Genomic DNA, 13396 nt, shown 5'->3' on the forward strand with positions numbered 1-13396 from the left:
CAGCCCAGGGTAGACCAATCGGCGGCAGCCAGCTCTGAAGCCACTTCCCCCGTGACCAGAGAGCCGAATGGGCCGCCCTCAGCTTCTACGAAGCCAGAGCCTCGTCGCTCTTCGGGCCATGACTGGCTGAGGCGTTGCAGTGGATCGACTTTCTCTCTCTCTCAGACACACATACGAGCTTGACGCTTCATAATAGGCAGCTCCGCCCACACTACGCGTCTGAACGTCGGTAAGGCCGTCCCCGCCCACCCACTACCCACCACGCCCCCTTTCCCAACGCCTGCCCAATCGGTGTCACAGTTGCATGCTTAGGGGGCGGAGTCAAAGGCGTATATCTTTCCCCGCGAGGAAAATAGAACGTAGAAGTTCATTGCATTAGCAACGGGCAGTTGCAATGTGTTTTAACAACAACAACAACAACAACAACAACAACAACAACAACAACAACAACAACAACAACAACAACAACAACAACAACTTATTTGTACCTCGCCCATCTGGCTGGGTGGGCGGCTTCCACAAAGACCAAATATACACTAAGATGTCACACATTAAAAACTTCCCTGAACTTCCCAGATGTCTTCTGAATGTCAGATAGTTGTTTATCTGTTTGACATCTGATGGGAGGGCGTTCCACAGGGCAGGCGCCACTACCGAGAAGGCCCTCTGCCTAGTTCCCTGTAGCTTTGCTTTTGGCAGCGAGGGAACCGCCAGAAGGCCCTCGGCGCTGGACCTCAGTGTCGGGGCAGAACGATGGGGGTGGAGATGCTCCTTCGGGTATAAGGCCGTATTGTCCATATTGGTTTGTTTTTGTTCTTATTATGTATTTTGTTTTTCTGTTTTGTTTTTTTATGTCATGAAACGCCCTGCCTGTGATCTTTGGATGAAGGATGGTGTACAAATGTAACAATCATGATGATGATGATAAATAATAATAATAATAATAATAATATAAACAGGTGGTTTGGGAGGGAATAACCTCTGGAGTTTTCTGTACCTGAGCAAGTTGGGTATCACCCCAAAGAATCAGTAGGTGCATATGCAACATCAGAAATAGAAATATTCACACATCGTCAGGGAAACATTTCAAGCTACCAGGACACTTCCTGAATTACATTTCATCCAATAAATTCAGCTTAGGAGGGTCTGAGTAGAGACAGGTTCTGCACCAATACAGATGTAACTCAGCTTTGTCAAGTTGAGCGCTGCTGCAATTGTAAATGGTATATATTACCAGTGCTTTTTTATGGGGGGACGCAGGGGCACACATACCCCTGAACATTTTGTGAATCTAAGTTTTGCCTCATTGAGGGGCAGTATTTCAATATGAGTAGGAAAATGGGAATACCCCTAAGCGTTTTTAAAGAAAAAAAGCACTGTATATTACCTTACATATAACATTAGTTGCAAGAGGAATCTTAAGTGCACTTTCTGGCTTAAATGAGGATTCCATTGCTTGATGCAGAAGTGAGTAGCCTCAGCCCCTGGGGAGCAAATGCAACCACATAATTCTCCTGAGGAGGCCACACTCCTCGCTTGCCCTGGTTCACACTCTCAGGGTTTTTGACTGGCTGGAACACGTGCTTGAGTTTTGATCATGACTTTTGCTTATCTGGATGGAGGATAGAGAAGAGTGTGTTTATAACCCAGCCTACTGTACGAAGGTAAGATTTCATTCACACGTTTGACTCTGGACCCACCCACTATTGGCATGCGGCTGTTGACTAGAAGGAAGAGCTACCTTTAGCTGAAAAGGGCTGCTTATCCCTGACAGAAAGCATTTTGATATTCTAGCACACCTGGGCATCCTAGAAAGGTTTCCAGAGACCAGCACCATCACTGACACCTGGCCTGGGCTTCCAACTGCAGGGCCTATTAGTGACTAGTTACTGATTCCCATAATTCCCAGGAGCAATATTAGGGCTGGACACTCCAGGGCATTGTAAGAAATTAATATGCTAGCTTTCAGTCACTCTCAGATTGCTGCAGCTACTACCAACACAATACACCATATGTCTGAGGGGATCCATATACAAGGGACAGCCCACCGGCAAACTTTGTGTACCAGGAGATCCCTTAAACCTGTTGACCAGACGTTTTTCAGCATTTCTTGGATAAACTTTTATCCTTAGCCTTATTAACTGTAATTGTTTTTAATTAGAATAGCACAATTTGGTTTTAAAACTGCTAAGCCGATTTGAATTTTTAAAATTATATTCAAATTTATTAATTGCATGTTCAATTAAATAAATGCATAATAGGTTTCAATTTCACTCAGAAGCTGCTGTTTTAATACAGAATATTTGTTTGTAAAGCATATATTCTCCAAAAATAAAGACGCTATCATTCCTCTTGGTCTGTGGTGGGAGTGCGGGCTGCTGTTATCATGTCCCAAGCATAGCTGTTTTGAGGGAGTGAAGCCATATTCAGGTGTTTGAAGAACATATGAGGGGACTATGTAGACCTTCTGTAGGAAAGTGTACATTAGACTGCCACAGTGGATATTTTTATAGATTACGAGCAGCCTAGAAATCAGCAAAGATTTGTTTAATCAAGGGAGATTCCAATTCCCTTAAGATATGCTGCCTAGTGGCCATTAGATGGCACCAATTTTCTGTGTTGGTAGGATAAACTACTAGAAGTGAGCCTTCCAACAGTTCCTTTTGGCTCCAAAATGCAGCATTGGATAATTTATGCTACCTAATAAAAGGCAGAGATCGGAGAGAAGATTGCCTAGCATGCTTAAAAGCAAATGAAAAGAAGTCCCTTCCTGTTTGATGAAGTTTGAGGTTTTGGCCAAAGAATTCTTCCAGTTCAAAAGCTGCAACCATAGAAGCTCTTTGCAAAGACATACAGATCTGTATCCTAATACTTCAACCCCTTCATAAATGTTCCTGCCCTTTGGAATAGAGGCACAGTCCAGTTAATGTACTAACTCAGGTATTTTAATATTTGTATTACTTAGCTGCAGCCCTTTGAATCCTAATATGGTTTTGATACAATATGCCATTATATGCCTTTTTATAAACCTAGCATAAAGTATCAATAATAACTGGCTGTAAAAACTATAGCAGATTTTTTCTCATACAGACAGTTAACAATGAATTTTCAATGAAGATTTTCAGAAATATGCTATTTCCATTTTCTGTTTGTTAAAAGCAATACGGTTTGCAGGGCCGAAACTAGGCTTTCTGTCACTTGGGTCAAAGACCCAGTTTTGCACATACCCCCATGTGTGTTTGCGTACATACATACATACATACATACATAGACACAAACCTCAACATATTTATTTGTAAAGGGAATAAAAAGTAGGCAATATATTATTTGAATACAAAGGAATCCTAAGAGGTGTTATGACTGTATCATCAAAAGAAAAATGAGCAACCTTTCCAGTAAAAGCAAATTGTGTCAAAAATAGAACTTCCTTGTTCAGCAAGTGTCTATCCGAGGTCAGGATTTTTTGAATTGGATTTATTTGGTCACAGGATCAATAAAACACTGCATGTCCATAATATCAGCCAAAACCCTCTGGTTTCCTTTTAAAACATTCCCCTCCCCTTTGAGGCTTTTTGTCTCCCACCCTTCTTCTTGGTTCTGTGCAAACCCTTTCAATGAGTTCAAATGTGTAAATTTACTCCCAAATAAGCTTCAACAAGATTCCTTTCAATGTTATTTTTGTTTGATTACTAATTTTAGGAAATGATAGTTTTGTAGTCATTTTAAGTTCCATGTAAGGTGAAGAAATGCTTTTTTTCTCTACACATTTTTCCTCAAGCCATATAAGCATATATTATATATCCTTATTAAAATTTTATCTTTCAGTTATTCCTAATTAAAATTTGCTTTCACAAAATATGAAAAATAATTTATTCTACTTAAATGAATAATGTCCCTCTGCTGTTAATGAATGCAGTATCCAGAAAGATATCATGGGTTACTCAGAAGAGAGCATTTCCCCCAAGAGTAAGTTCAAAGAGTGATTAATATTTCCAAGGCACTGGTTTTAAGGTTGAAGTAATGCTTTCTACTTTAGAGTTCCCACTCTGCGTGGTTTTAATAAAGTATTAAAAAAGATAGGCAGGATACCCAAAATATCAGGATCTAACCTATATGCTGCATAGTTTCAAAGAAAGGCAAAGTGCAGTGAAATACACACAAACGGTATTGTGATATACTGTATGTATTTTTCAGAAGGAGAATCTTCTGAGCCTCACATGATTAAGCAGAATTCCTTGAAAACTTGTGCGTCTTTGATGGTTCCTTTCGTTTCTCGGGGTTTCTAAAGGAACATATCCTCACAGCTTCTCATTACAAAGTAGGATGCTTAATTTTGTACTTTGCATATGCATCAAGTATTTCTTCAATGACACTGGAGTCATCCAGTGTGGTGATATCTCCCATATCGCTGACATTGCCTGTCACTATTTTCCGTAGCAACCTTCTCATTATTTTCCCTGAGCGAGTTTTAGGAAGGCGCTTCACTACCTGTTTGAGAAGGGGAAGAATTGTGTTATTGTGAGAGTGAACAACTATGACAATAATATGTTAAATTAAGCCAGACACATACAGCTTTCAGCCTCTGGCCTGGTTCTGACATAAAAGAAAACCATGGTTTCCCCATTACAAGAACTGCAAATGGAAAAAGTTTAAGTGTTCTTTTGCAATTTGGAACAAACTGTGGTTTCCTACCATGTCCAAAAATGGCAAAACTGGTTTGTTCAAGAAAGTTACAGTGGTGCCTTGCAAGACAAAATTAATCCGTTCCGCGAGTCTCTTCGTCTTGCGGTTTTTTCGTCTTGCGAAGCATGGCTATTAGTGGCTTAGCGGCTATTAGCGGATTAGTGGCTTAGCGGCTATTAACGGCTTAGCGGTTTTAAGAAAAAGGAAACAAACTCGCAAGAACTCACAAGACGTTGCGAAGCAAGCCCATAGGGAAATTCGTCTTGCGGAACGACTCAAAAAACGGAAAACCCTTTCGTCTAGCGAGTTTTTCGTTTTGCGAGGCATTCGTCTTGCGGGGCACCACTGTACTTGGAAAACACCACAATCTGAAATTCTGGTTTGATCCAAGTATGTTTTAAGTATGGCTTGAAGATGTGACAGCTTTCCTGAATTTGAACATAACAAGAAACCAAGCAGCAAAAGGAAACTTTAAACTTCCTACCCTTGCATGCATAGAAGAAAGTAACGGGTCTGCTTAAGCCCAAGCCTGACGGCACATTCTTATAATAGGTTACCCTTTGCATCTGGACAGTGCCATTGTTTTGTGCCTATGTGATCTTTTAGCCATGTTCATGAAGTGGTAAATGTAAACATATGCAAAAAGACACGTCTGATACTACCTTTAAAAGAAAAGTTGTATATGTACAGAGGACAAAGAATAACGGTGGCACAAGTCAAGTAGTAGGAACTTAGGCTTCGAAAAACAACAACAGTCTAGTAATATGAAGCCAGGGTTTAGTAAAAGGCTTAGTAATGCCATTTTATAAAAGGACTATAAGGGAATTAATCATGAAGTAAGTTTTGTGTAAAGCGGTAGCACTATAACAGAGGACAATATATTTTGGAAGTAAAAGAAAGTCACCCCCTAGTTCAAGGGTCATCTGGCTAATGCAGTGTTTGCTAAATCAAGAAAAATCTGTCTGGCCATTACTAAATGAAGGCAACTGCATTCAAAAAAACATGACTGGAGCTATTCCTCTTAAGTCATGGATTACCAAGATGAAAAAAGCCTATGGAAAATGTCGATCAATTATTCTGTTCAAGCACTTCTAGTCAATAATGGACAACCTGCCCCCATAAACAGCTGTCCCCATTTCACCGTTAAAGAAGTGGGAAACAGGTGAGTACTGCTAAGTCCCTTTAACCAAACTAGTCTAAGAGGAGTCTGGGAGATACCTGTTTCTCCTCTAGAAATTGTCCCCAGTGCCATAAGGAAGGTCAGTAGATGCATGTTGACCCCCTGTAGCCTGACATTATTAAAGACAAATTCTGATCCTGAAGAACTTACCAGAACATGATCAGGCACAGCATACTTGGCTATCTTGGAGGCAACTATTGCCCTTAGCTCTTTGGTGACTGTTTCTGGATGTGCTTTCTCATCTTTTAGAACTATGAAAGCAAATGCAGCTGGAAGAAAGGACCACAGTTCATTTACTATACATTAAACTACTCTCGACTCTTCCTTTTCACTACATAAGACAGCACATGTAGAATAGCCCATTGCTGAGTGCAATGAAGTGTGAAAGTCTTGCCTAAAGCAATGAAGTGTGAGGATATTCTTTTCTAGTCAAGTTAAGAAATTATGCTAAAATTCCTGTTCTGATCAATGTAGTTTTTCTTCATTGTTTAAAAATGTTTAAAATTCAAGTACCATTCTTAGATACAGTTGTGAAAATATTATTGCAGTGCAGACTTACACATGTCTACTTAAAGGGGAGTCATATGAGTTAAATGGGATTTAATCCCAAGTAAGTGTGTACAGTGGTACCTCTGGTTACATACTTAATTCGTTCCGGAGGTCTGTTCTTAACCTGAAACTGTTCTTAACCTGAAGCACCACTTTAGCTAATGGGACCTCCTGCTGCTGCCATGCCGCTGGAGCACAATTTCTGTTCTCATCCTGAAGCAAAGTTCTTAACCTGAGGTAATATTTCTGAGTTAGTGGAGTCTGTAACCTGAAGCGTATGTAACCTGAAGCATATGTAACCCGAGGTACCACCGTATAGCATTGCAGCCTTAAAACCAAAAGCTTTAATGCCAAATCATGCCACATTTTGAGTAATGAATCCTCAAAATACTAAGGTGTTCAAAGTTTTTCTAGAATCATAGAACTAGGGAGTTGGAAGGGACCACAAAGGTTGTCTAGTCCAACCCCCAGCAATGCAGGAATCTTTTGCCCAAAGTGGGCTCAAACCCATGACCCTGATATTAAGTGTCTCATGTTCTACATCGTGAGGGGTAAGAAATCTTATAAATATATAAATACTGGATTATTCTACATGTGCTTCCTTATGTACCGAAAGAGAATCAAATATGAGAAATCAAAAGCACTACTCCTTGTGCGAGAATTCTTGGATCAAGGTATCATGAATTTGGTTTATAAGCTGACCCTGTTAAACAAATCCTGTTGCTAAATGTTTTAAGCAAAAGCATTTCAATTCAATGAAATACTATTAATCCGGCAGTACCGTATTTTTCCCTCTATAACACGCAGATTTTTTCTCCTAAAAAGGAAGGGGAAATGTCTGTGCGTGTTATGGAGCGAATGTGTGGTCCCTGGAGCCAAAAAATCAGACAAAAATCAAATCGCAAGTCACGGAGAAGGGAAACCTGAAAAGAGGAAGTGGCTGCTTTCCTGCATTCTGCCTCAGGGTCTTACTGCCCACCCCCCTCTGTTTCGTTGCTGTGTTTGCTCAAACGGAACAAAGAGCAGGGAAAGCCCCTCCCCTCCAGGCAAGCAGAGGGGAAAGGAGAGTCGTTCCTTCTAATTCCTCTCTGTGCTCCGGTGCTGCGTCTAGGGACTAGCAGGCAACATGTAGGTGGGGGAGAGAGAGAGAGGGAGAGAGAGAGAGAGCTGGCTGCTTTGGGTGGGGGGAAACTATTGCCTTTCTTTCCTCCCTCCCGTTAAATCCCTCTCCTGCATTCTTAGCCAGCTGCTTCTCTGCACACCCCTCTCGTGCTCCTTTTCCCTTCTTTGTTTTTCCTTCCCTCCCCACTTAAAATGTGGTTACAAAGCATAGATCCACATGGATCCTCAGGATCTTTGCATTGGGTCACCCCAAATTCACCATCAGATCACATAGCATGTCCATGGCTACAGCCTACCCCCCCAAAATCACGCACCCACTGTTGCCTGGGGCTGCAATGGTGCAAAAACGTGGTTAAAAAGCATGGATCCACATGGATCCTCAGGATCTTTGCATTGGGTCACCCCAAATTCAGCATCAGATCACATAGCATGCCCATGGCTACAGCCTGCCCCCCAAAAATCACACACCCACTGTTGCCTGGGGCTGCAATGGTGCAAAAACGTGGTTAAAAAGCATAGACCCACATGGATCCTCAGGATCTTTGCATTGGGTCACCCCAAATTCACCATCAGATCACATGTCTGTGGCCACAGCATGAAGCACAAAAATGATACATCCACTGTTTCATTCAGAATGTTTTTTCCCTTGTTTTCCTCCTCTAAAAACGATGTGCTTGTTATGGTCAGGTGCGTGTTATAGAGCGAAAAATACGGTATGTTTTAAAATTCTGATTCTGCACATCTGATCAAACTGGTAACAGAGGCACCTGAAATAGAATCTATTATTTTTTTGTATTAAACCATACCTTTCCTTATCTGAACCTATAAAAAGCAATAATTAAACATGAAATTAAGTATTTGAATAATATCTTCAAAACATTTCATTTGCTTACCTTCCCCTTTGATATCATGCGGATAACTAATCACTGCTGTTTCAGGTACTGCAGGATGTTCATCCTTTAAAAAGACATAAAAAAATAAAGTTATGCTTCATGCCTTCCTTTTACAAGTTGCGTGAATAGATTCATGCATGCATGCATGCATGTCACTTGGGCCTAGTTCTTCAAACTGCCACCAGCAGTTTCTGTAATGGAACGTTACTCCATGGAAAAAAGAAAAGAGGTTCCCACACACACAAATCTGGCAGATCAGTGAGAAGGTTCGGCTAGAACACCACTTCACAATACAGTGGTGCTTCGCAAGACGAAAAGAATCCGTTCCGCGATTCTCTTCGTCTAGCGGTTTTTTCGTCTTGCGAAGCAAGCCCATTGACAGCTTAGCGGATTAGCGCTACAGCTGTCTAGCGGCTTTTCGCGATCAGCTGTTAAGCGGGTTATCAGCGGAACAGCTGATAGGCGGCTTGGCGGCTTAGGAAAAGGGGGGGGGAGCGGAAAAAACCCGCGGGGACGCGCAAAATTTTTTCGTCTTGCGAAGCAACCCCATAGGGAAATTTGTTTTGCGAAGCGCCTCCGCGACGGAAAACCCTTTTGTCTAGCGGGTTTTCCGTCTTGCGAGGCGTTCGTCTTGCGGGGCATCACTGTATATTGTTTTGTATATACAAGGGTGTTTTCTTATACGTAGTCTGATGTGGTATTCCTGAGTTTACCCTCTAACTTATTTGAAAAGACTAGGCCTTGATCTCTCATCAGCCACTGACTCTTCACCAGATGTGTGAACCGTTTCCTTCTTAATAATTGTGTTTATGGTGATATCAGGTGGTAGACTGTCTGTGGTAACTAATCTGTAACCACATAAGCAAGTTATCTCTTAATGCCACAATGAAGATGTCAATGAATACCAATATGTGAGCAAGCCCTAAAATGAAAATCTTGTGGATTAGTGTGATTCCCCGATGGTCAATTATGTTCCCACTGACTTAACTTAATTAGGGCCAACACTTTTCATTGCCCTAGTAATTACCATAGCATCTTCAATCTCTGCAGTTCCAAGTCTGTGCCCACTGATGTTGAGGACATCATCCATTCGCCCCGTTATCTGGTAATAGCCTTCTTTAGTTCTATAAGCACCATCACCTGTAAAATAATAACCTGTAACAACAAACAAGCAGTGTCCGTTAATGCCTTTGATGGCAGCACTAAAATTCAACATCAGAATGGGCACTGTCCATTAGTCCTTACAGAATAATTTAGAATCACAGAATTGTAAAGTGGGAAGGGACCCTGAGGGTCATCTAGTCCAACCCCCTGTAATGCAGGGGTCTCAGCTAAAGAATTCCTTGCAGATGGCCACCCGACCTCTGCTTAAAAACCTCCAAGGAAGGAGAGGCCGCCATCTTCCGAGGGAGCCCATTCCATTGTCAAAAAGCTTCTTCTCCATCGGAAGGTTCCTCCAGCATAAACGCTTTGTGCCACAACTGAACATGTTTGTGGTTTCCAATTCTGGTCATAAGAACATGCGAAAAGCTCTGCTGGGATCAGGCCAACAGCCAACTTAGTCCAGCATCCTGTTACCTCAATGGCCAACCAGGGAAACCCGCAGGCAGGATCTGAGCACAAGAGCAACATTCTCCCCTGCAATTGTTTCTAGCAACGGGTCTTCGGAAGCAATTGCAGCCTCTGACTGTGGAAGAAGGACAGAGCCATCCTGGCTAGTAAGATAAAGCTAAAGGACCCCTGACAGTTAAGTCCAGTTGCGGACGACTCTGGGGTTGCGGCGCTCATCTTGCTTTACTGGCCGAGGGAGCCGGCGTACAGCTTCCGGGTCATGTGGCCAGCATGACTAAGCCGCTTCTGGAGAACATGATTCATAACCACTCATTGGTAATTTTTTTAAAAAATGGGAGGAAATAACCCATGGGTTATTTCCTCATAGGTGACATTTTAGAAGTATGTACATAAAATAATGTATAAACACCACCAATTAGTAAATATGTTTCACAACTTTTCATTTGTATCACTGTTGGCTTTACATATACAGAGACATATGCTTAACTGGCTTGGCTAATACAAGCTGCAATATCAAGAAATTGCTGGTACAAAATTGATTTTTCTTTCTTTTTTGAAGTGTCACATATGCTATACAGTACTGTCAAAAGAAAATAATTAGCAACTTATGCAAAAATTATGGTGCACTACTTGCACCAGTGTTTCCACTCTCACCTGGGTAAGCTTTGAAATAAGCTTCTACAAATCTCTGGTGGTCTCCATAGATGGTCCTTGCTATACCTGGCCAAGGCTGTGCTATGCAGAGAGCTCCAGAGACATCATTGCCTTCTAAAACATTTCCCTGAGAGTCCAAAAAAAAAAGAAGCAACTGTCAATATAACAATTACCGTAAACAGCTGAACTATATTGCCTAACTGTATGTTTCATTAATATTTACAATTTAGGACATCACCAGCAAGAGAACCACAACCTTCTATCAAAGTCCTAGACTAGAGAGCATTGATATAGTCAGCAATTTCCCTAACAAAAGCAAAGTCCTATCTGGATAGCAGGTCTGACTAGAAAGAAAATAATAAATGATAAGCAATCCTCAACCCCTTTCTATCTAAGTTTCACAATCCTTTGCAGCAAACCATTTATCCAGGATTTTATTAATGTTTGAGATAGGTAGGTAGGTAGGTAGGTAGGTGGGTAGACAGATATGAGACAATGATTTGGGAGTTTAGGAACAATATATATACCAAAAAGGCACTATGTCTTTGAATGTTCATTGATCATATTTTAACAAATCTCACCCTTTCATCCATCAGAACTGGGGTAATCCCATAGAAAGGCCGCATTGCTATGGCAGGAATGATCTCAGCTCCTTTTTCTGAAGGCCGAGGAGCGATGCAAATGCCACCAGTTTCTGGAAGAAAAATGGTGGAAAGCAATTGAAATCCATTCATCCTCTGCTCTCCTATAGGCTACAGTACAGTGCAGCCCCAATAAAAACAATAGCAGGTTTATTATTCATTGCAATAGGAAGTGGATTGAACCCTTTAAAAATACTTAGAACAACCTTGCAAACAATTCCAATATATAACAAATAATTCCAATCCACACCATCCATGCCTTGCAAGGGAGTCTTTTCATCTGAGAGGCAGAATATCTGAAGGTATAAGGTTTGACTGCCACCCCAGTCTCAAACCTCTGAAGGCACACACACACATAAATATAAGCATTATTATATGGTGGGGCCTTACTTGCTTCTTTTCAGTTTTCCAAATTTCCAGTTACTGAAATCCCCATCAATAAAATTATCTCTGTTTATTTTTTTTTTGGGGGGGGGGGGGGCAACTCTCCCATTCAGGCAGGCAGGCGGGAGAGAGAACACTGGAAGAAATATAGCATTTCTAGATGCAACCCATCTGTCAGTGACAGTACAGAGGCTTCTAATCTAGTCTTCTCAGGCTGCCAGGAGAAACAAGCAATAATTGGTAGGGTGGCTCATGTAAAGGCATTACAAGAATGAACCCAAACTTCATTTTGTACTGCAAGTTGGTGGATTCCAACTAGACTAGACTCTGATGATGATGAGCAAGTATGGGTAAGGGCTCCTGAGAGGTTAACAAAAGCCCATGGATAGGCAATGGATCTATTTTTATATATATATATATATATATATATATATATATATATATATATATACACACACACATACACACACACACATACATATATATATATATATATATATATATATATATATATACACACACACACACATATATATATATATATATATATATATATATATATATATGGGACGCGGGTGGCGCTGTGGGTAAAACCTCAGTGCCTAGGACTTGCCGATCGTCAGGTCGGCGGTTCGAATCCCCACGGCGGGGTGCGCTCCCGTTGCTCGGTCCCAGCGCCTGCCAACCTAGCAGTTCGAAAGCACCCCTGGGTGCAAGTAGATAAATAGGGACCGCTTACTGGCGGGAAGGTAAACGGCGTTTCCGTGTGCTGCGCTGGCTCGCCAGATGCAGCTTGTCACGCTGGCCACGTGACCCGGAAGTGTCTTCGGACAGCGCTGGCCCCCGGCCTCTTAAGTGAGATGGGCGCACAACCCTAGAGTCGGACACGACTGGCCCGTACGGGCAGTGCTTTTCTCCCATGATAAAACTCCAGGCAGCATACATGGGGCTCCCAGGCACTGACCAGAACTTTAGCTTCAACTAAACTGTGCCATGTGTCTTCAGACCATGCTTTGTACATAGATGCCATCTTCCACAGGATCCCCATCAATCTGGACTCCCAAGGGTGGGTATACTACACCAGAAGCCCAGCATTATCAAGAGCCACAGAAATGATTATTCTCCCAGACATAAAATTTTCCTTGGCAAGCTCCTTTTTAACAAACTCAATTTTGTCTCTGTCCCTAGCCACACAATGGTTAAGAGCAAGGATGGGCACCTGCAGATCCAGGTTAAAATTTAGATTTCTAGCCTACTTTATATGGACTGCTAAACCATCCACAATGGAAAAAGATGAATGCTGCTGGGCGGGGGAGACAACCACATCTTAAAGGAGGGGCAAGCAACTATAGATTCCCATATGTTCTTGGACTACAGTTCCTATCATACCTGACAACTGGCTATGGTGGTGCCAATGGGACTCTAGTCACTTCATGAAACCACACTAAAGCATCTATAGTGGCATCTTTGGGGACAAGTTCTTAACATGTTGCAGTGACTAGTATAGGGAAGGTATCAGTTCCTGTGCAAAAATACAGGGACGCAGCTTGTTTTATTTCTCTTCCCAACATGAAGCTGCCAAGAAAATTGTATTCAACCCAATTTCATATACTTAGCAAGTAATTTCAACAGCAGTGATAGAAGTGCAAGGATATTATGGAATGTGCTTCCTTGTGCTGTTTTCACAGCACTTCAAATGGTTTGCTTGAAAAGCGGTT

The 13396-nt window shown here is 41.7% G+C and overlaps 1 protein-coding gene across 3 annotated transcripts in view; it reads right to left on the reverse strand.

The window, feature by feature from the left end:
- Positions 1-3274: 3274 nt before the first annotated feature.
- Positions 3275-13396, reverse strand: part of ACSS1 (acyl-CoA synthetase short chain family member 1) — a 34231-nt gene continuing 24109 nt past the window's right edge. For all 3 annotated transcript variants that reach the window (XM_077925474.1, XM_028725010.2, XM_077925475.1), the window contains 6 exons: positions 11235-11347; positions 10654-10780; positions 9455-9582; positions 8428-8491; positions 6014-6132; positions 3275-4488 (listed from right to left, as the gene is read on the reverse strand). In XM_077925474.1, the coding sequence (XP_077781600.1) occupies positions 4312-4488; positions 6014-6132; positions 8428-8491; positions 9455-9582; positions 10654-10780; positions 11235-11347 (728 nt within the window). In that variant the 3' untranslated portion in view covers positions 3275-4311. The remainder of the gene's footprint in view (positions 4489-6013; positions 6133-8427; positions 8492-9454; positions 9583-10653; positions 10781-11234; positions 11348-13396) is intronic.

The sequence above is a fragment of the Podarcis muralis genome, chromosome 3 (genome assembly GCF_964188315.1).
Source record: "Podarcis muralis chromosome 3, rPodMur119.hap1.1, whole genome shotgun sequence".
Taxonomy (NCBI): domain Eukaryota; kingdom Metazoa; phylum Chordata; class Lepidosauria; order Squamata; family Lacertidae; genus Podarcis; species Podarcis muralis.